This window comes from Gastrolobium bilobum, unplaced genomic scaffold (genome assembly GCF_033153095.1).
Source record: "Gastrolobium bilobum isolate Gb01-03AN ecotype WA unplaced genomic scaffold, APGP_CSIRO_Gbil_v1 utg4844, whole genome shotgun sequence".
In the NCBI taxonomy this organism is placed as follows: Eukaryota; Viridiplantae; Streptophyta; class Magnoliopsida; order Fabales; family Fabaceae; genus Gastrolobium; species Gastrolobium bilobum.
In genome coordinates, this window is record NW_026897134.1 from 228112 (window position 1) to 255665 (window position 27554).

Sequence of the window (27554 nt, forward strand, 5' to 3'; positions counted from 1 at the left end):
GGTACCGCTCCTAGAGTCGGCCCCACGACAAAACTCGACCGGAATCCCCAAAGGATATCTCCAGCGGAAGTCCAAACCAACAAACATCTACTGGCCAGAGACCACAAACATCTCACACAAACAAGCAATAATGCATGAAAGTACATAATCACACAATGCCAAACGCACAAAATCCAACCACAACCTTCCACTAGGTGTAGTGCAGCACACAAGGGACTAAACCCAAGTTCCAAAGGTTTACCTCAACTCCAAGCACAATGCTCCAAAACGTACGCTCCAAGTTCAATCTTCCACTATCGCGTCCGTGAGAGACAACCTAACTTGATCACAATATTGACCATCAATACAATTTCAATGTCAACCATTCATTTCACACACATCATAAGCAATTAGAATCACCTAGGCCTAATGGCACTATCTCATTAATTCAATCACCTTAACTCATTTGGTCATCAAACTAGCTCACCAAACCCACCTCCTATGCATCCAAAATACCAACCATCAATTGTACACATTTTTCACCTCAACTTTCCTCCCAACCTTTACATGGTTCGAATTTCTCATTAGATGGTACTCCAAGGTTTTCAATCCATTCTAACAATCATACACATCATATAATCCTATCATTACTTTATACCAACAACCAATCATTTATTTACAATCATCACATTTATGATTACAACCAATATTTTTCCATCATTTTCCACCAATTTCACTAAGTTATGAACACATTTTCACCAATAATTTTTATTGCATTTATGGCTCCAACACATTATTATAAGACATATTCATCTAATACACATTTCTCAATTAAGCTCTCTAACTACACTAATCACACAATTTCACTCTAGGGCACAAATCATAAATCTCATGAATCAATCAATGGAAAGTGTTAAAACTTACTCAAGAGGTTGGTCTAGGGCTCCTCCACATCATACTAAACCCTTGGAGCTCCAAACAACTCCATGAACACAAATCTCACACCAAGGGCCGCAGTTTTTGGGGAGGTATTTCTCAAAATCTATTGTTTTTCAAGGCTTAATACTACCACCAATGTGTTTGGAAGATGTTTTCCAACAATTTTCATGACCAACTTGACTTGATTTGGTGATTGGATGATGAAGTTACAAGAGAAAGGAAATTTGCAAGGTTTTGGCTATGGAGAAGGGGAGACCCGCGGGAGAGAAAAAGAGAATAGGAGAGAGAGTGTCATATTTTCTAATAAGAAGGGTCACTTAAGTCACTTAGACCATAGGTGGGTCCCACATGCGATTTAACTTTAATCAATCACCTAATTTAAACCACAAATTCATAACCTACGTATTTTTCTCGTTCATGTCATATTTTTGTTTCCTAAAAATACTGACAATATTTTCGCGCTTATCAGTACCATTACACCACAGTATTTTTACACGGGTAAAATTACTATTCATCATATTTTCTGAAACTTGCCTATCCACTTGATTTTTCGTCCTGAATCCATTTCCGGCATTATTTTTTTCATTTGAGACTTTCTACTCAATTTTTTCGCGCTTATCAGTACCATTATATCGCAGTATTTTTACACCGGTAAAATTACTATTCATCATATTTTCTGAAACTTGCCTATCCACTTCAATTTTCGTCCTGAATCCATTTCCGGCATTATTTTTGTCATTTGAGACTTTCTACTCAATTTTTTCATGCCTAGGAATACATGTTTGGTAAATTACCATTTTGTCTTTTTCACATATTTTGACCCAAATTTCAGGATTTTCACTAATCCTACCCCTTTAATCAACATTATCACATATAAATACATATTTAAAATACGAGGTGTTATATTCAACATCAACCTACTAAAAACTTTTAGATAAAGTTTACAACATGCATTATAGTTCATGCATCATAAATTTAACTTATGGACCTGTAAAATATAATATGTAGTGGCCTTTGTCCTTTTACCTTGTTGGGAACTCGGTTCCCTCAACTCGGCTAAGAAGTCTTTTGCGGAAGTTAGTCAACAAGATTCTATTCTAGATCTCGGATCTCGGCAATCTTACCTCGGCCTAAACTTCACCAGGTTGGGCAGTGCAGCGGAAAAACAAAAATACAAAGGGGAGAGAGAGAAAGAGAACACAAGCAGTTTTAACGTGGAAAAACCTTCTCCAATGAAGAAGTAAAAACCCACGAGACCTAGTCCAGTTCAGGCGTCCACTATGAAAATAATGGGTACAAAAAATCAAGATTCACCAAAGTGGTGGTTAACTCAACCTCTTCAACAATGGTGATAATCAAACTTCCCAAGAGATGTTTCACTCAAACTCTCTCTAGAGGTCTCTCAAATACAAAGCTCAAAGCTTTGCTCACAAATCTCTCAATAATTTTCTTCTTTTCTTTTTCTCTAACCTAGTCTCCACCCACAACTAATGAATATATAGAGGAGGTGGAATCTAGGGTTAGGGTTTTTAGAAAATCCCTCAATGGGCTTGGGCTAAGCATTGAAGGAGGAAGCCCAACAAATCTCCCCATCCAACTTCAATGCGTCGGCTTCAGCATCAACCCGGCTCGTTCACAACAGTCTTCAAATTTTCTTATTGGAACCGGCTTTGTCATCATGTCAGACCAATTTTAGTCAATGTGCAATTTGACGAGTTCGAGTTCTCCACCTTCCACCACATCCCGGATCCAGTGATACCTCACATCAATGTGCTTAGTGCGAGAATGATAGGTCGAATTCTTCGCAAGATAGATTGCGCTTTGATTGTCACAACCCAGCTCGTACTTGTCTTGATCATAGCCGAGTTCCATGAGGAACTTCTTCATCCACAGCATCTCTTTGCTTGCCTCAGTAGTGGCAATTAACTCAACCTCGGCTGTCGATAGTGCAACGCACTTCTGAAATCTTGATTGCCAGGAGACAGCCCCTCCAACAAATCTCATCATGTATCCCGTCGTCGACTTCCTCTAGTCGGAATCTCCCCCTAAATCAGCATCTGAGTAGCCTTGCAACTCGGCTTTGCCTTCTCCAAATCGGAGGCATAAGTTGGTCATACCTCGGAGGTACTTGAAGATCCACTTCACTGCTTCCCAGTGCTCTTTGTCGGGTTCAATAGATATCGGCTTACCATTCCAACAACATATGCCAAGTCGGGTCTAGTGCAAACCATTGCATACATCAAGCTTCTGGCAACGTATTGGTACGGGATCTTCAGCATCTCGTCTTTGTCTTCATCAGATCTTGGACATTGCTTTTGGTTCAGCTTTATATGTCCGGCTAGGGGGTGCTCACTGTTTTGGCTTTGTCCATGTTGAATCTCTTCAGAATATTCTCAATATACTTCTCTTGACTCAGCCACAGTAGCTTCTTTTGTCTATCTCGGATAATCTTGATTCCGATAATCTGTTTTGCAGGGCCGATGTTCTTCATTGCGAAGGATGAGTGATGGGACATAAATTCGTTCCCATCTAGGCCCATTTTGATCGCAAAATACCACATGTTCCCTCATCTGATGAGCAACTTCAACATGAAAATCATTTGTTTTACTCATTTGTGATAAAAACACAGTGGGGGAACGTATGGTAACGTATTCCTTTAAAATACATTAAAAAAGGAACGGACTGAGACGCATTTAATGCACCTGCTCCACTCATTTAATGTCTCTGTACACTTTGCAGGAAATATGGATATAAAGTCTTCTAAAAGCAGAGGCGGTGCACCACTCAAGCACCAGGAGAAGTGAAGAGCAGAGAATCAAGAGTTCTCGTTGGCCAAAGAAGAAAGCAAGGCATAGGGGGACTACAGAAAACAGCTAATCATCGACAAATCATGCCCCATCCGGCAATTTGCACAGCTTCTACACTCTATTGCCACCGCCCCGTCCCTTCACGCAAGAACCCAGCTCTAAAGGATTTACAAGACTGCCACTCCTTTTCTACCAATAAAAAGGACGTCCCACACACAAAAACATCATCGAATCCTGGAGGAATTGAAGTCCTAAGGGAAGAGATCACCTAGTAGTATTAGTAGCTTAGTTTTATTTTATTTAAGTTGTAACTGTAATTAAGTGACAACCCCCCTTCTCTTCTCTGTATCAACCCCTAAGACTCCTCACGAGCATCAAACCATCCTTCTCCAGTTTCTATTTCTGTGTAAACTGTCTTTTAATTTAATATAAGTGTTTTTCTCTTCATTCCATTCATTATCTCTAAACTGAATCTCGGGTCTAAGGGATTTCAGTTCGGAATAATTCTGTTTAAAATATCAGCCATGAGCTGAACTATCTGTGGGACAGATAAACTGCAACATTCTTAAAGAATTATTTTCGAAACTTTTGACTGAAGCTTTTTGTATTTCTTTGGCTAAGTAAGCTATATTCATTGTGTATTAATGGAAATTGAACACATACTGAGAAAGGAACTTCCATAAGGAAGGGATTTCAGATAGCTTAGCCATTGGGGGCAGGTAGTGTCATGGCAAAAACACTATTGGTCACCTTAGGAGTAAGGGGTCGCTTCGTCCACTTTAAGGTTCTGTACTGAGTACCTGTTGGAGTCAAGGGAGCCGTAGGAATATCGAAACTTGTGAGCCATCTAGTCCACGAGCTGAGGAATCAGAGTTGACAGATAAGAAACTGGGACAAAGCCAAAAAGTGCTAGGTCTTGAGCAAAGAAAATAACTATTTAAGAGTGGAGCAGTGAAACCGTTCCATCTGTTAAACTGTTTTAAAACCATCACCCTGTTGTCTCTTGATTATAGTTATTTCTGATTAGTAGTTTTACTTTATTTAATCTTGTATCTATCAAACTCCAATGCGTATTATCTCACCTTCTTCTAAACAGGAAGGACCACATACATAACGCAACGAGTAATTGTTTGCCATCAGATTGAACTTACTGTTCCTGAGGAACGTTATCAAGACAGTAGGGAACGTTTGACCAGATAGTTCATTTACTAACTTTTCTTCTCATTTTCATTCTTTACAAAACAATGTAAGACAATATTCAGAGTTCTATCCTCGTGGGAACAATAATCTGGGCAGTAATACACCCAATATTACTTGATGCGTGCACTTGCGCACTTGGGTTGAAAGTGAGGGAACGAATCTGTGTTCTATAAGAACAGAGGAACGTCCCCTATCAGACCTTATATTTTTCCACCATCAGCAAACCACCCAACAATGAGCTCAACGCCTTCTTCAGGGCGGCTATCCTCGATTTGTCTTTCCCTACAATAAGCACATCGTCAACATATAACAACAAAATCAAAACATCTTCGGCCTCATACCTCTACAAATACGCACTGGTCGGCCTCTGTCTTCTCAAACTTGTGATCAATCATGAATGATTCAAACTTCTTGTACCACTGTCGAGGTGCTTGTTTCAAGCCATAGAGGCTATTTTTCAACCGACATATCAAGTCTTCTTGGTCTGGAGCTCAGAACCCCTCAGGTTGCTCCATATATATCTCTTCTTCTAAATCACCGTGAAGAAATATCATCTTCACATCCATTTGTCTACCTCAAGGTCCATCGAAGCCGCCATGGCTAAGTTATAATTTTTTTCCTCAATAAATTTTATGAGCTCATTCATCATAAAATATCATTCTAAGACATATTTATCTAATACATAATTTCAATTTGAGGTCCCCAACCACCTCAATCACACAGCACATAGCTTAGGTTTTCCAAAATCAAATCACAACATTCATCTAATAATAAATGTTGAAACTTACCCACAATCAAGGCCTAGGACTTCTCCAAGTAATACCTAAATAATGGCTTAAGCAACAGCTCCAAGAACACTAATTTTCTCCAAAATTTCATGGGAATGGGTGTGGATTTTCTCCCAAAATAGAGAGTTTCAAGGGTTGAGGATGGTATGGTTGTGTTTGGATGGTTGTTTACTTAAACTTTCATGTGGTGGGAGTTGGATTTTGGAGAGGACTTGAGGGAGGAATCAAGCTTCAAAATTTTTCCCTTTGTTCTTCCATGGCCGCGGGTTTGAAGGTGTGAGGGGAGAGAGAAGAGAGTGAATAGTGACTTGGGGACATGTGGCTTAAGTCAACTTAAGTGGGTGGGTCCCACACGCCACCTCGCGCAATTCAAATTATTTCGAATCTCCCACTTAAACCACCAATCTCTAATTAATTTCTAAACTATTTAAAAAATTCAAATTTTAATATTCACCAAAGTTTTTTAATTGCCTTTGAGCAAATGAATCCGGAGTTTTCCGGTCATTCGGTGAAATCACAGTTTTAAGCTGTTATGTGCACTGTGGGCACGTTTCCCCAAAAATCCTAATTTCAATCAACTTTCACCAATAATCATAAATCTTAGTCATATGTACCTTTTTCAACTTATTTTCCAACCTAGAGCTCAAATTTCATTCGGCGCACTTTTCGATGTAGGGCATGAAGATTTGCTACTTGGTTTGATCTATTTTCCTTTGTAGGTGCTCTTGTTCATTAATATATTTCCCATGTTTTGAGTTTGAAATTGTTTGCCTCCAGGCTTTCCATCATCCTAACTGCTTCAGCATACAAATGAAATCCCGTCTGGAGCGGGTTTGTTAACTAATTTTATGGTCATAAAATGCAACTTAGTTAATTAATTAGTGAAAGACTTAATTAAAATATCATTATAGATTACCATAGACTAAGTGACGTAAATTTTTTTCTTTTAAAATCTATTACATAATTGCCTTTTTATCCTATTAATTCTGATTTGTATTTTGATTAATTATTTATTAATTAGCAACTATAAACAGTCACTAACATCTGCCCGAATATAATAACCAGTATTATTCCTGATAGAAAACAGACAACATGACGGTTGTAAATTGGACATTTCCAAGGACTACAATCCCACAAAATACACACACCTGATAAACAACAAGTCCAAAACATATAGAAAACTACATACAGACATAATCTATAACTATAGATACATCACATCAAAAGATGGCTCTGTGCCATAACTATGAAACCCTACGTCATCCTACATAAACACAATACATCCCACTGTCATAATATACACATCTGTATACAGGCTAGTATAGCCTCTCAAAAAGATTATCTGATAATTACGCATCATAGAAATATCATACAGCCAAACAAGAGTAACATTAATACACAACAGACTTAATACACAACAGACTCCTAAATACTAATCCAAATACTAATCCAAATAATACAAAATTCTCTTTAAATAATAAGTGGACTAAGTTTGGGGACAGGGGTTAAGACATTCCCTTCTTACAAAAACTTAACTTAACCATTAATCTATTTGTATCTAAAAGCTCAAATTTATTAATTATGATAATTACTAATTGCAAATAAGATCAACGACAAAGATTAACAATTTAATTTACATGACTGTAAAATAATATGCCCCAACATACACATATATAGTAGTAAGAAGTGTAAAAGAAAATTTTATATTTTTAACAAAATTCAACTTTACAATGTTAAAAAATAATGAGTAAATTAATAAAAAAATAAAAAAATATAATATTCTTGAAACTTTTGATTCGTTGAAATAAATAAAAACTCAAAAGATGAAATAAGGAGACAAAAATTACAATTTTCAATAACAAATATATAATATATCTCACTTGTATAATAAAATAAATACACATAAGAATTATATTTTCTTCATGATATTTTTCATGTTATATTGTTTTTATTTTAGTTTAAAATTCTAAATAATACTTTACAAAAATGTAGAAGATTATATATCTTTTTTTTTTTTGGAGAACAAGATTATATATTTTTAAAATATTTTTGTAATAATATATATAAATGTATTTAACAACTAATAATTTAGTAAATTTTTATTTTAAAAATAATTAATTGTGTTAAGTCAATAGTAAATATAAGATTAACAAAATAAAGTAAAATATAAGTTTTAATCGAATTTAAAGTCCATTAACATTTTGACAAAAACTAAAATAGTATAATATATGTAGAGAGAGAGAGATATACAAATTTTTATCAAAATAATAATTTAACAAAAATACATACCAGTTATTTCATATCCAGCCATGATTATGCTTTTAGGAGGCGTTTGGTAGAGGAGAAATTTTTTTTTTGTCCGGAAATATCAAGTTTTAAAAATATGTTTTTTATATTCAATTTATGATAATATTCAAAAATTTAAAATTTAAAAAAATTCAGTTTTCCGAAAATCTTGAGAAATGACGGGTACCAAACGCCCCCTAAAACTAGATAAAAATACATACCAGTTATTTCATAATACCAGTTATTTTAAATTTTTAATAATTTAGTATACGTTATATGTGCCACCTCTTCTTCCGGTTGACGTCCTCATTATCAATTCAACGAGAGCAAGTAGACGAGTTAGTGTTTGACAAACGGCATCGTATCTGTACCACTTTGGTTTTCCAGCCCTAGAAATTAATAGAAAACCCTGTCATAGGCTAATAGCAGTGTCGATTCATCATCGAATTCAAAGTTTGAATACAACACGTAGAGCGGGAAATGCAGCCAGAGAATCTTTTGCAGCAGCTTCATCTAGGAACCCAGAAGTGCAGCGTGGGTTGTCCCGTACTCGATCACTGCCTCAGCGGTGGCTTCCCCTGCAACTCGGTGACGGAGCTCGTGGGCGAAAGTGGTTGCGGCAAGACCCAATTCTGCCTCCAACTCGTGCTCTCCGCTCAGTTGCCACCGTCTCGCGGCGGTCTTTCGGCGTCGTCACTATACATCCACACGGAGTTCCCTTTTCCCTTGCGCCGCCTTCGACAACTGTCACGCGTTTTCCGTTCTTCGCATCCCGACTTTTGCAGCTCCGATCCGTGTGACCGCGTGTTCGTCCACGGTATTTATTCCGCGGACAAATTGGTCGACATAATGCCAAAGATAGAGTTGTTCCTATCGCACTCGAGGTCCCGGTGGCCGGTGAGAGTCATCGTGATCGATTCAATCGCTGCTCTGTTCCGGTCAGATTTTGAGAACACACGTTTGGACCTTAGAAAAAGGTCATCGCTATTTTTCAAGATTTCGGGGGGATTGAAGTCATTGGCAAAGAGGTTTGGAATTGCAGTGGTGGTGACGAACCAAGTGGTTGATTTGATTGGTAGTGCATCAGAGGGTGTGAATGGAATGAGGATCGGGAATCTGAGTGGGTTGTATTCGTCGGGTAGACGTGTTTGCCCTGCGTTGGGTTTGGCATGGGCCAACTGTTTGAACTCGAGGCTGTTCTTATCAATGGATGAGAAGGTTGATGGTGATGGTGATGGTGATGGTCGAGTTTATCAGCGAACCAAAACGAGGAGGCTGAGTGTTGTGTTTGCTCCTCATTTGCCTGAATCTTCTTGTGAATTTATGATAAAAGGAGAAGGCGTGTTTGGCGTGCAGATGCACCAGGCGTAACCATGAAAACTGACAAGGTTGAGAGAGTGACGGGTGAATTATTATGGTTTTTTTTATTTTATAATTTAATCAGATGAGAATATATGACAAGTGTAAAGAAGCAATATTTTGTAAGTGTTTTAGCTGCCTTTCCATTAAACCATGTATTGTTTCTTTGGCTTCTCTTTTTGACTATTCGTTCGTGAATATCTTCACTCTTACAATACTCTTAATTATCTTGTGTGAACATTCTTCAATATCCTCATTATTCTCAATTTCTGTCATCAGCTTTGTCTGTTCGAGTAAGTTACCTTTGGTGGTGTAATTGATTTTCCCTTCTCTCTTCCCTCCATCTGTTAAGGGAAATGTCACAATTTGAATGAAACATATTAGGTGGCCAAAAAACATATATTTTCAACTCAAATTTCTTATTCATAACACAAAATTTTAACAATCCCTCCACATGATTAAGAAGTTGGGTCGTGGTGAACATATGCATATATGATGATGCATGCAAACTGTGATTCTTGAGTGAGGAAATGTAACATTTGGTTCATGGCCAGTTTGTTATCATATTTGTTAATTGTATATTTTTTATAATTGGAAAGATTTAATTTCTGATTTGATTGACCAATTTATGTAGTAATTAAAGGGAATCCATTACATAAAGTGATTGTAGGAATTATGTGAAGAGATTTTAGGAGTTTTAATTTTCTGATTATTTGTAATTTTCTTCCTTGATTTATGGCTGATTTGTAGCCTGATTTATGTCTGATTTGTAACTCTAGGACTTTTTATATAATGACCTCTATTGAGGTAGAAGAAATACAAATGAATTACTATTCTATAGAGTTCTTTGATTTCTAACATGGTATCAGAGCCTCTATTCTAATCTAGCAAAGGGACTGCGAAATCAATCTCACATCAAAGCAATGGCCACTACCTCTGATGAAAGTCCCCAGCAGCCCACTGCCAATGCTGCTTACTCGGGTACTGTTGGTAAAACTCCTTTTTTTCCCTGCATGTTCTAGAGATGATATTTGGATAATTAGCACTGGAGCTTCTGATCATATGATAAAGGATTCTAGTAAGTTGCATTATTTTTTCCCTTCTTCCTAATCATTCATTTCTACTGCTAATGGTAGTACCTCTTCTTTCACTGGTAAAGGATCTCTTATCCTGTCTGAACATCTTCATTTGACTTCTGGTTTGGTTGTCCCTTCCCTTGAATATAACTTACTTTCTGTAGCACAACTTACTAATACCTTGAACTGTACTGTCACCTTTTGGCCCTTATTTTGTGTGTTCCAGGACATTTCCACTCGGAAGACTCTTGGCTATGGTGTTAAGCGAGACAAACTTTATTATCTGGATGTCACCGGAAAGAGACAGAATAAATTGGGAGAGGTCAATCATGCCAGTAGTGAAGATAAGGCTCGGGAAACAATTTGGCTTTGGCATAAAAGACTATGACATCTCTCTTTTGGCTATTTGAAAAAATTACATTCAAGATTATTTTCTAGTTTGAATATTGATGATTTCCATTGTGACACATGTGAACTAGCAAAAAGTCATCGTATTTCCTATTCTCCTAGTAGTAATAAAAGTTCAATTCCTTTTGAAGTTGTTCACTCGGACGTTTGGGGACCGACTGGTGTCCCTTCCCTGTCTAAAGCTCGATACTTTGTGACATTTATAAATGAATGTACTCGAATGACATGGGTCATGTTGTTGCATAAGAAAAGTGATGTATTTACAGCCTTCCAAACCTTTCACCAAATGGTAGCCACTCAATTTCAATGCCAGATCCAAATTTTACAGTCTGATAATGGGACAGAATATACAGATAAATCTTTTGTGCAGTTCTTGAATCACAAGGGAATTAGACATCAGACCTCTTGTACTTATACACCACAAAAAAATGGTTTGGCCGAAAGGAAGAATAGACAACTTATGGAGGTTGTTCGTGCTTCTCTCTTTGGCATGAATATGCCTCGTTTTTACTGGGGTGAAGCTGTTCGCTCTGCTGCTTATTTGATTAATCGTACCCCTTCTAGTGTCATCAACTTTGTGACTCCGCAACAGAAGTTTGAATAACTACTTTCAGTTCACCATATTCCCAATCTTGAACCTCGTGTGTTTGGCTGCACTGTTTATGTCCATATTCCCAAAGTACTGCGTAACAAACTTGATCCATGTGCTAAAAGGTGTGTGTTTGTTGGTTACTCTGATGTTCAGAAAGGATACCGGTGTTATGATCTCTAACGACAAAAAGCACATATCACTTTAGATGTCTCTTTTCGGGAATTTGAACCTTATTATTCAAGGGGAGTTTCTGGGTCTCCTATTCAGGGGGAGAGTTACTATGAAGAGCAAGACCAATTAACCACCTTGAATGGAGGAGGAACTGAAGCAACATATACAGGTATGGAGAATGTTGAAGTCTTACACTCTGACTCTCCAGTAACAACAGAAATACCTTGCTTAACACCAGAAACTGAGGGATCTCTCCGGGACCACCATAATCCAACAGAGGTAATTTCTAATCCTACTCCTCTTGAAGAAAATATCTTTCAGAATAATAATCTACCCACTGAAAGTGTCATTGTGTTTCCTGATATTCCTACTGAAACCATGATTGATTCTGGTGACGTAACTCTCAGAAGATCACATAGGATCAATAAGGGTGTCCCAAAGGAACTTTATGAACCTGACCCCAATGCTAAAGCTAAATATCCTATTAGTAACTATATGTCTAATCACAGGTTGTCTGAGTCATATGCTCTTGTTGTTGATCAATTGTCCAGTATATCTGTCCCTAGTAATGTGCACGATGCATTAGAGGATCCGAATTGGAAGAAGGCAATGAATGATGAAATGGAGGCCTTGTAAAAGAACTCTACATGGGAGCTCGTGCCCTTACCGGATGGCAAACGAACCATTGGATGTATGTGGGTGTTTACTGTAAAGCTCAAGGCAGATGGAAGCATTAACAGGTACAAAGCTAGATTGGTGGCAAAAGGATACTCGCAAAAGTATGGAGTAGACTACCAAGAAACCTTTGCACTAGTAGCTAAACTCAATACAATCCGAATAATTATGTCTATAGCTGCAAATAGAGATTGACCACTACGACAATTTGATGTAAAGAATGCATTTTTAAATGGAGACATCAAAGAAGAGGTGTACATAGAGATACCACCAGGCGTCAAACAAAGTTCTTTTAGTGAGAATAAAGTTTGTAAATTGAAGAAAGCCTTATATGGACTTAAACAATCCCCTAGAGCATGGTTTAGGAGATTTTCTTCTGCAATGAGGAGATTCAGATATAAACAAAGCAATGCTGACCACACCTTGTTCATTAAACACAAGGAAGGAAAAGTGACCGTATTGATTGTCTATGTAGATCTCACTTAGATTTTGCTGCAGGAGGATATTTCTTTACAGGAACACTTGAATCAAGGTACGAAATCATAGAAGGGACTGCTGAAAGATGTCTCCAACGGCCAATAGACAGAGTGAGCCCAGTGAGGAAGCCAGGCGTGCTAGAACTGGATAAACAAACAGCCATGGAAGCCCAGCTGGCATCACTCATGAATGAAGTGAAGAACCTGAGAGCTGACCAAGCAGCACCAAGGATGGAAGTCTTACAACTCACAGCAACTGAAACAGAACCATGCTCAGCCTGTGGTGACCTTCATGACTCAATAGACTGCCCATCCACTGGATTGGTGTGTTATGCAGAAAATTTTGGCAATAGGAACTTCACCAGAGACAATCAACAAGCAGGACGAAATACACATTCAAGCCCTGGAGGAACTATCATTAAGGATCATAACCACAACACCCAATGGAGGCCACCCATTAACCAGAGACCATTCAACAACAATCAGCAGCAGTATTAGCAAGGTAGCAGCAGTGGAACGTTTGAACAAAGAAGAAACAACTACGTTCCGTTCCACAGAGATGACCAACGCATCAACACCTGGAAAATTATGTCAAGGAATATATCACCAGGAATGATGCAGTGGTCAGGAACATTGAGTCCCATCTGGGGCAGATTGCTGCCAACCTTCAAACTAGAACACAAGGATCACTAGCAGGGAATACTGACGTTCCTTCAACAACCTCGCCAAAAGTAGCACCTATCTCCCCTTCAGAGCAAATCAAAGCTGTCACCTTAAGAAGTGGGAAAGCCACAACACAGCCCACAGTTCAACCAAAGGAAAAGGAACAGACTGAAGCATCTGAAGCAGCCCCAAAAGCACAACAACAATCACCAGTCATAGATGAACAGAACTCAGAACCTGAAAAGGAAGCCAACAACCAACCAATCAGTCCAACTCAAAGCAGGAAAATATCAACAAAAATTACGTTCCCTCAAAGAACAAAAAAGCAACAGGAGGATAAGCACTTTGGAAAGTTCATGGACATTTTAAAACAACTTCACATCAACATTCCTCTGGTGGACGCACTAGAACAGATGCCCAGGTACATAAAATTCATGAAAGATGTCCTCTAAAAAAAAAGAGGAATAACGGAATATGAGACTGTAAAAATAACACAAGAGAGTTGCCAGTACTTAGGCAGACTCCCACCTAAGCTTCAAGACCCAGGAAGCTTCACCATTCCTTACATTATAGGAAACACGTACCAAGGGACAACCTTGTGTGATTTAGGGGCCAACATGAATCTCATGCCCCTATCTGTCTTCAAACAATTATCCACTGGACCAGCTAAACCCACCACGGTGACTTTGCAAATGGCAGACAGATCCATCGTCAAGCCAGAAAGGAAGATTGAAGATCTGCTAGTCAAAGTAGACAAATTTATCTTACCTGCTGACTTCATCATTCTGGATTATGAAGCTGACATTGACGTTCCCATCATTCTGGGTAGACCGTTCCTAGTAATTGGAGGAGCAGTTATCAATGTACAAAAAGGGGAACTAACCATGAGAGTTCATGACGATGAGATCAAGTTCAATATTGTCAAAGCAATAAAGTTCCAGGATGAAGGAGAAGACTTGGAAGAATGTTCTGCTCTCACTTTGTTAGACAATCAGCTTAACAAAAAAACAGAGGAAGAAGAATACGAGGAAGAAGAAGAAGATCCACAACAGGAAGAGCAAAGTTGCTATCTGCAAGAAAGAAGGCCTAAACCTTTGATAAGAACTGAAAAGGAGAAGCAGCTCAAAAGACCTTCTTCAGAAAAACCTCCTGATTTAGAACTAAAACCCCTTCCCCAACATTTAAAGTATGCATATCTGGGGAACAACAACACCTATCCTGTGATCATTTCTTCATTTCTTACCAAGGAAAAAGAAGAACTGTTGCTTGACAAGCTCAAAAAGTATCAAGGAGCCATCGGTTGGACCGTAGCTGATCTCAAAGGTATCAGTCCCTCATTCTGTATGCATAAAATATTATTGACTGATCCTAACAGTTTTCAGTGGAACACCAAAGAAGATTGAACCCTATAATGAAAGAAGTGGTGAGAAAGGAAGTCATCAAATGGATGGATGCAGGGATCATATACCCAATATCTGACAGCAGTTGGGTAAGTCTTGTCCAATGCGTCCCCAAAAAGGGAGGCATAACAGTGGAGAAGGATGAAAAGAATGAGCTGATACCTGTAAGAAAGGTTACAGGATGGAGAATCTGCCAAGATTACAGGAAGCTCAACAATGCCACCAGGAAGGACCATTTCCCACTCCCTTTTACAGATCAGATTCTGGACCACCTAGTAGGAAAATAATACTTCTGCTTCCTTGATGGATATTCGGGGTATAATCAAATTGCCTTGGAACCAGAAGATCAACATAAAACCACCTTCACCTGCCCATATGGAACGTTCGCTTTCAGAAGGATGCCCTTCGGGTTATGTAATGCACCAGCAACGTTCCAGAGGTGTATGTTCTCAATCTTTTCTGATCTAATAGGTGAAGGAGTAGAAGTCTTTATGGATGATTTTTCAGTACTGGGAACGTCATATGATCACTGCTTGGACAACTTAGAAGAAGTCCTTCAAAGGTGTCTGTCCTCTAATCTAGTGCTTAATTGGGAAAAATGCCACTTCATGGTGAAAGAAGGAATAGTCCTGGGACACAAGATTTCCAGAGAAGGACTGGAAGTGGATCAAGCCAAAGTAGAAGCTATAGCAAAAATGCCGCCACCAGTAAGTGTAAAAACCTTGAGATCTTTTTTAGGGCATGCAGGCTTTTACATAAGGTTTGTTAAAGATTTTTCCAAAATAGCTAGACCTTTGTGCCACTTATTAGAAAAAGATATAAAAGTTGAGTTTAACTCTGATTGTGTGAAAGCTTTTGATTCTTTGAAAAACAAGCTCATCACCACGCCTGTCATCCAACCTCCAGACTGCAACTTACCCTTTGAACTAATGTGCGATGCAAGTGATCCTGCTATTGGGGTAGTTCTGGGTCAGAGGAAGGACAAACTTTTTCGTAGCATATATTACGCCAGTACAAATGGCCACATATTGATATTAGTTAATCAATAAATTTTTGTTGGACAAATGAATTTTTTTATACATTTATTTAAGAATAAGTGAATGCTTTTGGTTTACTTTCAAAATTCTAGAGTAAATTACACATGCATTAAATTTTAATTTTTTGTCCAATCTAATGGGCTTCACATTTAGTAAAGAACAAGTAGTTTATTTTGACCGTTATTGAAACTCAAGACTGAATTACATAATGTAAAGTTATTTTTTTTTTTTTTTATGTAAATATGTATTTTGACCATTAAAGAAATATACGATAGAAATTAAATTAGATTTTCAAATTATTGGATTAATATTTATAAGGAATACGATCATTTGACACGTGTTCATATGAATAGTTAATTTACATCAATTTAATGGTGGTAATTTATTAGGTTGCATTTATTAATTAATTACAATTCTTAATAAATCAATAATTAAGATGAGATGTGAAATTTTTTAATTTCACAATAATATCAAATTATCCTACCCTTACTTAAAAATATAATAGCAATTTTATGTTGTATATAATTTTAATGTACCATATCAGATATTTACACTTTTTTTTTATGTGTTTAATGTTCTCCCCTTATAGTTATTTTGAGGTTTAGATTTTTATTTTTATTTACTTAAAATAATGAAAATAAGGGTTTAATTTAGCTTCAATAGTTGTTCCGGACTTCCGGTTCGCCTTTTTTTTTTATTTGTTTTTTTTATAAAGATTTATATAAAACAACAAAAAATAGAAATTAAACCCTTCTTTTATGAGTAAAAAATAAAATAAAAACAAATTCGGTTTTGTATTTTGTTTTGATCTTTTCTTCTCTCGGGTTGGTGTGTTTTGCTGTATAGAGTTAAGTGGAGGAGGCTCTATATATTCGTTCCTCCTTCGAAAGACACAATCCCTTTATCCTTGCAAAGAAAGTAGAGTCCGAACAGAGCAAGTGCACATTTTACAATTGACAATTAATTAAGCATGCCAATTGTAATCGCTGCATCTGCAAACCTTTCCCCTCTATTTTCTGGACACAAATTTTCGCACACCTACCCCCAAAGTTACTGGAAATTTCATCAAAATGGGTGCGGTCCAATTCCAAGTTGGAGCTTCAAATTGAGGACACAGCACTGTACGAATGCTTTGCTATCTGATATTTACAGTCGAGATAAGTTTCCATCGGTGGGTGCACGATCAACGGGACCCATTGTACCTACTCACCTCATTGAAGTGGTTAAAACTGCTGCTCAGACTGGCGCTCAGGTTTCCCATTTTTTCTCCTTTGCATTCTGTTGTTATGATGTCTTGATAATGTATATTTGTTATTCTCTGTGGATTGTTCTTTTGATTGCCATGGTTTTGTTTCTAACTTGTATGAATTTGGTGCTAAACAGTCCATATTTTATTTAAGATAGTCAAACTGCATAAGCTTCGCTTTAATAATAATAATAATAATAATTATTATTATTATTAAAGTTGAAGGTTTTAGACATTTCCTTCACTTATTAGCAAAGCAGAGAAAAAGAGAAATTGAAAAACAAAGAGAGAGGACGTTTCATGGATGATAAATGAATATGTGAGTTGTGGGGAAAGGTAGTGTTTATAGGTAATCCATTTGTTTGACATATTGTTTCTTATATAATTAACTTGTGATATTCAAACTTGGTGGAAGACCTGAAACCTCGGGCTTGTTTCTTACTTTTCCAAGCAATATGTGCGTCACCAAAAAACAAGTGAAAGCTGTTTGGTAAAACATGTAAGTATGCAAAAATACCTAATGGGGTTGCTGGACTTGGCATACATGTTTAAACATGTATGAAACTTTGGCTCTTGACATCTATGAATGCTGGACTGTTTTTTCTCATATATTTATATGTCTGGGCACGACGATTGGTGGTGTTGCTATGACCTGGAGATCACAGGTTCAGTTCATGTAATTAGCCTCTTGCAAATGCAAGGTAAAGCTGCCTATTATAGACCCACACAATGGGTTTGACCTTTCCCTGGACCCTACGCATAGCGAGAGCTTTATAGCACCGGACTGTCCTTTTTTATATATGAGGCAGCTTATCATTGAATAGTTATGGACATGGAACTACAACTTTGACTACGTGGACCATGCCATGATTTTTGGATGTGTACAATGATGTATGATGAACATGCCTTAGCTTGACTTATTATGCTGCTATGCGTGATGGACAATTGGGAGATAAAGAATTTCACAATATACCTGACATGTTTAACCTTTGCTTGTATGAAGACATAAGCATGACATGCTTGAACACAATATGAGAAAATAACGACACAAAGAATAGGAAATACTGAATGATATGTGATGCGTTTTTGTGGCTATGAACAGCTAACTTCAAATAATTAAGTGAATTTGTTTAAAAGATAAAATTTATATATAAAATATTGGCATGGGCATGCCACTTTACTCTTCCGAAGGTAAGTCCTTACCACTTGATTAGCATGTTGTTAATACTTGATTATTTAGCTCTTTAAGTATTTAATTTTACTTCTCTATTCCTCAATTAAGTTTAATAATATAATGCTCTATGCTCCTTATTTATATATCCTTTGTGTTTAGTAAGTAGCATGTTTCTTTTGTAAAGAAAGTCAAATAATTGGTCAGTATGCACTTCTTTCTTAGTTTTTAGGACATTGGTCATGTTGAGAAAAACTTAGATATAATGAGTAATATATCTAGAATTGCAGAGATACTCTAGGAGAGACTAACGGAAAACTACACATTGAGGTATATAAGCTATTTTTCTAGACATAATAATACTAAATCTTCAGGTAGCTTAGTCTAATCGTGGTCAAACAGGTTTTGGGCTTTTCAGCTATAACTTCCACAGTATATTGCTAATAATAGCTTTTTTAAATTTTGTTTTTCTAGTTAAATAAGGTTTTGGCATGTCATTATCTTCACATGGATATTACATCTTTTTGTTATTTACAGGTTGTGATGGATGCTGTTAATAAGCCACGAAATATTACATATAAAGGATTAACCGACTTGGTGACTGAGTAAGGTCTCATTGAAACTCTAATTAATTCTTATCTTATTTGATGTTAAAATCAATTTATCAACATAGATTTATGGCCCCTCTCCTTTGTTGCCTTCCTTCTTGTTCTCACTTAGTTGGATAATATAAATAATATGAACATTCTTTGAGTTACCCAGTATTTTTTTGTTCAAGATCTGTTATTTGCTGCAGATATTATGCCTTTGATATGCATTAATCTTTGAACTCCTAGCATCTTTTGTTGTTGATTTTAAACTTATTGCACTATTACTTGTTTGCATGCTTTGTTTCTCTGATGGAATTAGAGTCATTTTTTGGACCATATTTTCACTTACTTTTGTAAATTATTTACAGGACAGATAAAATGAGCGAAGCTGCCATATTGGAAGTGGTGAAAAAGAATTTTGAAGATCATCTTATTCTTGGGGAAGAAGGAGGAATTATAGGAGAAGCAGCATCTGATTATCTCTGGTGCATTGATCCTTTAGGTCTGGGATTTCAGTCAATGCTCCTTTTTGTCCCAATTTTTTAAGGAATTATTGTAATTTTAAGCACAACTTTAATTAGAATTCAGAAACTAGAGCCGGGCATTCAAGTCTATTTCTTCAGTTTTAGTACAGACCCTGTTCAAAATTTTCAGCTTCTTTTAAAGAAAGACATGGATTTAACTTCTATGAACTATGTTCCACCACTCATTCCAAGTATGGGTCTTATTTGAATCTGCAATTTGATTCATGTGATTTATCTCCCTCTGTTTCTTTTTATATTTATTTTATTGTAACATATTCTCATTAGTTTTAAAAAAAAAAATGCATCCCCAGTTCCATACTCTCTTGATCAAGAGATATTCCTTCTTGGCGGTGTTCTAAGTAAGGCCCAGTCAAGGCCATATCTTGTATGGTATAGTCTATTTTTTCCTCTTTGTATTCAAATATATTATCTTAGAGTGCATGTTCCTCATCCATTTCTTTTTCTGTGTATTGTTTGGATATTTTAGTTACAAATCTTTGATATTTTTGTAGATGGGACAACAAACTTTGCACATGGCTATCCCAGCTTTGCTGTTTCTGTTGGAGTTCTATATCGAGGGAATCCTGCTGCCGCTGCAGTGGTTATTTATCCTTATCTTTTACTTTGATATTATGTTATTTGCAATTTTGCATAACTGTTTATGGTAAATAGAGTAAAAATAAACAAGAACTTAGCGTAAAAAAAAGGTTATAGTTAGCATAAACACATTTCTATTTTACAAAAATAATGGAGATTAAAAGATAGATATTCCTTGTATTTGACAACAAAATAATTATATACCTCATGTTCATTTACTTGATTAATTCTTGTGATCATAAAAAGTTTCCTTTTAAGCAGAAGAATTGAAATGATACAGTTCAATTAATGATTGAATACAGTTTGATGCACATAAGACTTGGTTGAATTTATTTATGATAGAGTTGAAATTTGGAGTTCTGAATATGAATATTATTTACTTGAATGTTCAGGTTTATAATTTATAGACAAATGTGAATAATTGTTTTCTTAATGAAGAGCTGATTCTAAGGAAACAAATAAGAAGAAAATCAGACCTAATAAAAAGGAAAAACAAATCTATAGTAATTACACAATTATTCATTCTTTATTTATCCGTCTCAAAATGGTGAGTTGATATTTATTATTCTCAGCTTGCTAGCAAGGTCTTGAAATCTCTCGTTCGGAAATCCTTTAGTCAATTGATAAACTAATTGAAGCCCTGAAAGGATATATGGAGCAGCAATTAGCTCGTTATGAAGTGGTGGTTGATCTCAATATATTTTGTTCTAGCATGTTGAACATGATTATGAGCTTGACAAATAATAGATTAATATCACAAAGCAACTTCATTGGTCATATTTCACTATGAGGTTGTATAGTATAATTTTCAGCCATAGTGGTTCATAAACTCCTTGAGTCAGAACTTTTGCCTCTACACTTGAATGAGGTATCTCATTTTGTTCCTTATTCTTCCATGTTAATAAATTCCCACGAAGGAACACACAATAACCAGAGATTGATCTCTGGTTTGTAATGGATCCTGCATAATTAGCATCAGTATACACTTCTAAGGACAAATTTCCACCTTTTTCGTAATTGCAGTCCTCTTCCTGCTATAGCTTTAAGGTACTGGAAAATTTTGTCAATAGCATGCAAGTATGTCTCCCTTGGGTTGTGCTAAACTGGCTGACAACACTAACCATATGTGCTAAACCTGGTCTTGTATGAGTCAAATATATCAATCTTCCTCTACCTCTGATAGTGCCTTTTGTCAACCTTGGGACACTCTTCTTCATTTTCCATTTTACATCCATGTTTTCAAACTTCCTTGGTGAGATCAAGGACATACTTCCCCTAAAAGATACAAGTACCTTGTTTGTACTAAGAAACTTCAATCCCAAGAAAGTACCTAAGCTTCCCAAGGTCTATACTTTCAAATTCAGCGGTCAACTTCTCTTAGTAGTCCTTTATCAATTAGATCATCCTCTATTATAATGATGTTATCTACGTAGACAAGAAGAATAATGAGTTTTCCCTCATATGATTATTTAAAGAAGAGTATCTGGTGTCCCTGACTCTGCTTGTATCTCAAGGACATCCTGATGAAATATATGAAATGTATTTTATGAAATATATGAAATGTATTTTTCATATATTGATTGACACCCAAAGGGATCTTTATATACAGATTACAAGGTAGTTAAGGAGTTGAAGTAATAAATAAAATACACAGTAACCGAAGAGGCATCACACTACTCAAAGGAACAAGTAGCTAGAAACAAGTAGAAATCTCTAGAATATTCTACACTCCCCCTCAAGTTGGGAGATATATATTGATCATCCCCAACTTGCTAATTAAATCCTCAAAGATGGGTTTGTGTAATCCTTTGGTGAGAATGTCGGCTGTTTGCTCCTTGGTAGGTATATATGACAAACATACACTACCCTCCTCCAATTTTTCTTTGATAAAATGACGATCAACCTCCACATGTTTGGTTCTGTCATGATGTACAGGATTTTGAGCAATACTGACTGCAGCCTTATTATCACAATAGAGTCTCACAGGTAGAGAATAAGATATCTTTAATTCTCCAAGGAGCCTTCTTAACCAGATTCCTTCACAAATGCCATGGGCTAGCGCCCGAAATTCTGCTTCTGCACTGCTTCTGGCAACAACAGTTTGTTTCTTACTTCTCCAGGTCACAAGATTTCCCCAGACATAGGTACAATATCCTGAAGTGGATCTTCGGTCCATAGCAGAGCCAGCCCAATCAACATCTGTATAGATTTCTATCATCCTCTTGTGTCCCCTTTTAAAGAGCATTCCTCGACCAGGGGTGTTTTTGAGGTACTTGAGGATTCTATAAACAGCACTAAGGTGTTTTTCCTTAGGAGAATGCATGAATTGGCTAACCATGCTAACCGCAAATGCAATATCAGGCTGAGTGTGAGATAAGTAGATCAGCTTCCCTACCAACCTTTGGTATTGCTCCCTGTCAACATCTTTTCCATCTTCAATTCCCAATTTAATATTGGGTTCAACTGGAGTTTCTGCAGGCTTGCACCCAAGCATACCTGTTTCTTGTAGCAGGTCTAGAATATATTTCTTCTGAGATAAGGAAATTCCCGCTTTGCTACGAGCAACTTCCATTCCAAGGAAATATTTGAGAGATCCAAGATCCTTTAGTTCAAACTGACTAGCTAAACCCCCTTTTAAAGATTTTATTTCTTCCCAGTCATCACCTGTGACAATTATGTCGTCAACATAAACAATGAGGATAGCAATTTTGCCACTATCGGAGTGTTTAAAAAATAAAGTGTGATCAGTCTGAGCTTGGATAAATCCTCTTTCTTTAACAACACGAGTAAACTTTTCAAACCACTCTCTAGGGGATTGTTTAAGTCCATAAAGAGATTTCTTCAACATGCATACAGAACCATCTCCCTGTTCAAAACCAGGTGGTGGATCCATGTAAACTTCCTCATGTAAGTCCCCATTTAAGAAAGCGTTCTTTACGTCCAATTGATGCAAGGGCCAATCAAGGTTGGCAGCAAGTGATAGTAAGACTCAGATAGAGTTAAGTTTGGCAACGGGAGCGAACGTCTCCTGATAGTCTATCCCATAAGTCTGAGTAAATCCTTTGGCAACCAATCTGGCCTTATATTTGTTGATGCTGTTATCTGCATTAAATTTTATTGTGAACACCCATTTGCAACCTACAGTTTTCTTTCCTCTGGGAAGTGCCACGGACTCCCAAGTTCCATTTTTTTTAAGAGCATCCATTTCTTCAAAGACTGCATCCCTCCATTTAGGATCATTAAGTGCCTCTTGGATATTTTTTGGTATTTTTGTACCGTCTAATATAGTGTTGAAAGCACGAAAACCTGGAGATAACTTTTCATATGAAATGTGATGAGAAATAGGATGAGCAGTGCAAGATCTAGTACCTTTTCGAAGGGCAATGGGCACATCTAGGTCAGCTGTACCAGTGTTCTCAAGTGGATTGCTGGAACTAGGACTCGGGTCAGAATCCTGGCAGTCTAGAGGATCTTGAGGAGATTTTCGCATGCTGTAGAATTTTCCCCATTTACCGGGAGGATCTCCAGTCTCTGGTACAATTGCTGTCCTTGTCTCCTGTACATTAACTCCCCCTGACTCCAAAGGTAAAGAAACAACAGATGTTTCCAAGGGTAAAGGTAAGACAGTAGAATTATTTGGATTCCAAGACTTGTCTTCATTTATACCAATAGACTCCCCCTGAAGAGAAGTCGAGGGAAAAAATGATTGTGTTTCACAAAAAGTAACATCCATAGAAACAAAGACCTTTCGAAGAGAAGGTGAGTAGCACTTGTAACCTTTTTGATTAGGAGGATATCCTATGAAGACACATTTAACAGACTTATGATCAAGTTTGGACCTTTGATGTGGAGGAATATGAACAAAAACCACGCAGCCAAACAACTTTGGAGGAAGGGAAGAGAGAGCCCGAAAGGAGGGAAAAGAGCGGGTAAGGCAAGATATAGGAGAATGAAAATTCAGGACGCGAGAGGGCATCCGATTGATGAGATATGAGGCAGTCAAGACAGCCTCCCCCACAGGTATTTAGGGACATGCATTGTAGACAAGAGGGCTCTAGCAACTTCAATGAGATGTCTATTTTTCCTTTCAGCCACCCCATTTTGTTGAGGGGTGTTAGGACAAGAACTTTGATGGATAATACCTTGCTTGGTTAGGTAATCACCAAGAACAGAATTAAAATATTCAGTACCGTTGTCAGTTCGCAGGATTTGGATAGAGGTCTGGAATTGAGTTTGTACCATAGCATGAAAATTTTTAAAAGTGGCTGCAGCTTCAGACTTATCTTTTAGAAGATATACCCAGCATACTCTAGAATGATCATCAATAAAGGTAATAAACCAACGAGTTCCAGATATATTTTTTTCACGAGCTGGGCCCCAAATATCACTATGAATCAATGTAAATGGAGACGAAACATGATAATCTCTAGGGAAATAAGAAACACGAGAGTGTTTTGCAAACTGACAATCATCACAAAAAAAGGAACTTGGTTTTTTGTTGATAAATAAGTTTGGAAGCAGCTTTTGAAGATAAAAGAAATTTGGGTGTCCTAAACGACGATGCCACAACAAAACATCATTACAATCGTCTGATAAACATAAAGAGTGATTTGCAAAAAATCTCTTTTCATGAGAATCTTCTTCTAAATAGTAAAGCCCTTCTTCCTCTCTAGCACTGCCAATCATCAGCCCCGAATCCTGTTCTTGAAAAACACAGGTTTTGGCTGAGAATTTAGCAACACAATGCAATTCAGAGGAAAGTTTACTAATAGAGATAAGGTTACAAGTAAGAGAAGGGACATGAAGGACAGAATTCAGAGTAATATGTTCAGAGAGCTTAATGGATCCCTTTCCCGCAATATTAGAGAAACTATCATCAGCCGTCCTTATTCGTGACTGGTGATAATAAGGGGTATAAGAACAAAACAGGGATGCATTACCTGTCATATGATCAGAAGCTCCCGAATCAAGAATCAAACGACTACTATGATCAACATGGAATGCCATACCTTGTTGAGCAACATGACTAGTTGCCTCAGCAGATTGAGACATCACCTTCTGAAATTGCTCATAATTCTTACCGTTTAAACGGTGGTTAGTAATCTGTATAGCTAGGTTGTCTCCGGAAGACGAAGAACAAGGAAGAGGAAAGACACCGGAAACATTACCGGATGATTTTTCAGAATGCTTATTCTCAGCCTCAATATTTTCAACTTCCATTGTTCAAAATAAAAAAATAAAAAAAACAAACTCCAATCGTTCAGAACTGAAAAATCATGAAGAGGAACCAACTGGACCCAACAAGAAGAGTGCTCCAATCGTCATTTAAACCCCCAGAACAGGAAGAGGAAGGCCAGGCGAGCCGTTCTGTGAAAGCCGCGTGACAAACGGAGGCCGGCAGGGCGGCGCGTGGCTCACACGCGCCGGAGAGGCAGTTCTGCAGTGGCGGCGCGTGGCGGCGCGTGGCTGACTTTCCGGCGACGGGGCTGACGTGGGTCGACTCGGAAATGGCTTCTGAGTCCAATGGTGGCCTTGGTTTCGTGATTGGAGGGGTCCAGATATGGTTTCTGAGTTATTTTAATAAACAGTGAAAAATGGAAAACGGAAGGAAACGTGAAGGTTTACAAGATGACCACAGGATAACCTGCTCTTGATACCATGATGAAATATATGAAATGTATTTTTCATATATTGATTGACACCCAAAGGGATCTTTATATACAGATTACAAGGTAGTTAAGGAGTTGAAGTAATAAATAAAATACACAGTAACCGAAGAGGCATCACACTACTCAAAGGAACAAGTAGCTAGAAACAAGTAGAAAACTCTAGAATATTCTACACATCCAAACCATGCATAGGGAGATTTCTTCAACCCATGTAAAGCCTTTTTTAACTTGCCTACTTATATCTTTGGAATTGAATCCTCTTGGGATCTTCATATAAACCTCTAGCAATTCGTCACGAAGGAAAGCATTTTATACCTCAAGCTAGTTCTATTCCCAATCAAAGTTGTTCCAAGAGATAATAGGATTCTTATCGTATTAATTTTTGCTATAGCACAAATTTAGCAAACCTTAAATCCTCATGTTGATGACATAACTACCCACTGCTACACTATCAAGGAGTTGTGTAGTATCTTCATTCCCTTAGCTCTCTTATCTCTTCCCTATACTAAGACCTATCTATTTTCAAATATACTGTGACTCGTGGAAGTAAAAAACAATATGTGGTTGTAAGGCCCAGTTCTGAAGCTCAATTTAGAGCAATAGTACTTGCAATACATGAACTGTTGGGGCTGAAAATTATCTTGGAAGATCTGAGAACCAAGTGGAAAGGTCCAATGAAGCTTTATTGTGACAACTAACCATTCGTATTACCCATAATCTTGTATCATATGACCGTAAGAAACATATTGAGGCCGATGGGCATTTTATTTAAGTAAAGTTGGATAGGGGCCTAATCTATACTCCTTTTGCCCCTTCTAGCAGTCAACTTGCAGATGTGGTTGACAATGGGTTGTGCAGTGTCAATTTTCAGAAACTAACCAACAAGCTTGGAATGGATGATATCCGTTCACCTGCTTCATGGATTATAAGGGTAAACCCTACTCCACAAAGCTCCGTTACTTGTGAAGGTAGGGGGAGGGTTGATGGTGCGCAACTTTACCCTTACATTTTTGCAAAGAGACTGTTTTCTAGACTTGAACCCGTGACTGTGACCTAGTGCGCAACTTTACTCAATTCATATCATATTGCTTACTTTATTAACACTTAACATATTTCAATCACCAAGATCCATTTGCATCCATTTTCTAAACATACACATAATCATAATCCTAAAATAGGCCTATTGCCCTTTCATCATATTACATGCTTCCATATTACATCAAATATTAATGTACAAATTACAACTTCCAAATGGAATATTACACTTTACAAGCCATAATCTTTAAATACAACATAATGAATAAACCTCGAAATGACATAAGTCACTAGACTTAGGCAAAAATGACATGAACAAATATGACAATAAATCTTCTCCTACATCCATATGCAATGTGCATGCCCTAAGTCTAGTCTAGGCCCAATGGCCACCAAAATGCAAAATAAATACTCCTATATCTCAGTCATCCCATGGGCTTCTTGCCCACCGCTCCTGCACCACTGCTACCTCCTGAAATAAAGCCCCCAAGACGGGGTGAGATATACGAATATATCTCAGTAACCCAGAGGTTCTGGAGAATACTCCGTCCAATGGCTCACTTCGATGCATATAAATAACGTAACATAACAGCTGTAAAACGGGATAAAGCAAGAGATTTAGAGAAATAGGGGAGCATAGGGATACAAAATACGACGAAGCTGGAATGGTGAATGCCAAAACCACGCAACGTCCAGCCTATTGGCTCGGCATATAAGCCTACGGGTCTCAACCAAGGCGTGTTCCCAGAAAATCAAACCAAGGCACTCTCCATCCATAACCACCCTAGACTTCCTAGTGTGCTCCTATCCGGATCACACACCACGACCCCAGGTCAACTGGAATTCCCTCACGGAGACCTATCCAG

The 27554-nt window shown here is 37.4% G+C and overlaps 2 protein-coding genes across 3 annotated transcripts in view; both read left to right on the plus strand.

Moving 5' to 3' along the window:
- Nucleotides 1-8468: 8468 nt before the first annotated feature.
- On the plus strand, nt 8469-9370 carry LOC133304426 (DNA repair protein XRCC3 homolog). The gene has a single exon (XM_061504458.1). The coding sequence runs from the start codon at nt 8480-8482 to the stop codon at nt 9368-9370; it is 891 nt and encodes a 296-aa protein (XP_061360442.1). The 5' UTR covers nt 8469-8479.
- Nucleotides 9371-16722: 7352 nt separating this feature from the next.
- The window catches only part of LOC133304428 (phosphatase IMPL1, chloroplastic), a 37697-nt gene continuing 26865 nt past the window's right edge, over nt 16723-27554 (plus strand). Inside the window, exons 1-5 of one of the 2 annotated variants that reach the window (XM_061504463.1) lie at nt 16723-16930; nt 16967-17108; nt 18811-18878; nt 19232-19365; nt 19900-19988. In XM_061504463.1, coding sequence (XP_061360447.1) covers nt 16827-16930; nt 16967-17108; nt 18811-18878; nt 19232-19365; nt 19900-19988 — 537 coding nt within the window. In that variant the 5' untranslated portion in view covers nt 16723-16826. Of the gene's footprint in view, nt 17109-18810; nt 18879-19231; nt 19366-19899; nt 19989-27554 lie in introns of both variants that reach the window. The other variant, XM_061504462.1, reaches the window with a different exon arrangement.

Coding starts and splice junctions, on each gene's coding strand:
- LOC133304426 (XM_061504458.1), top strand. CDS start 8,480: ATGCAGCCAGAGAATCTTTTGCAGCAGCTTCATCTAGGAACCCAGAAG.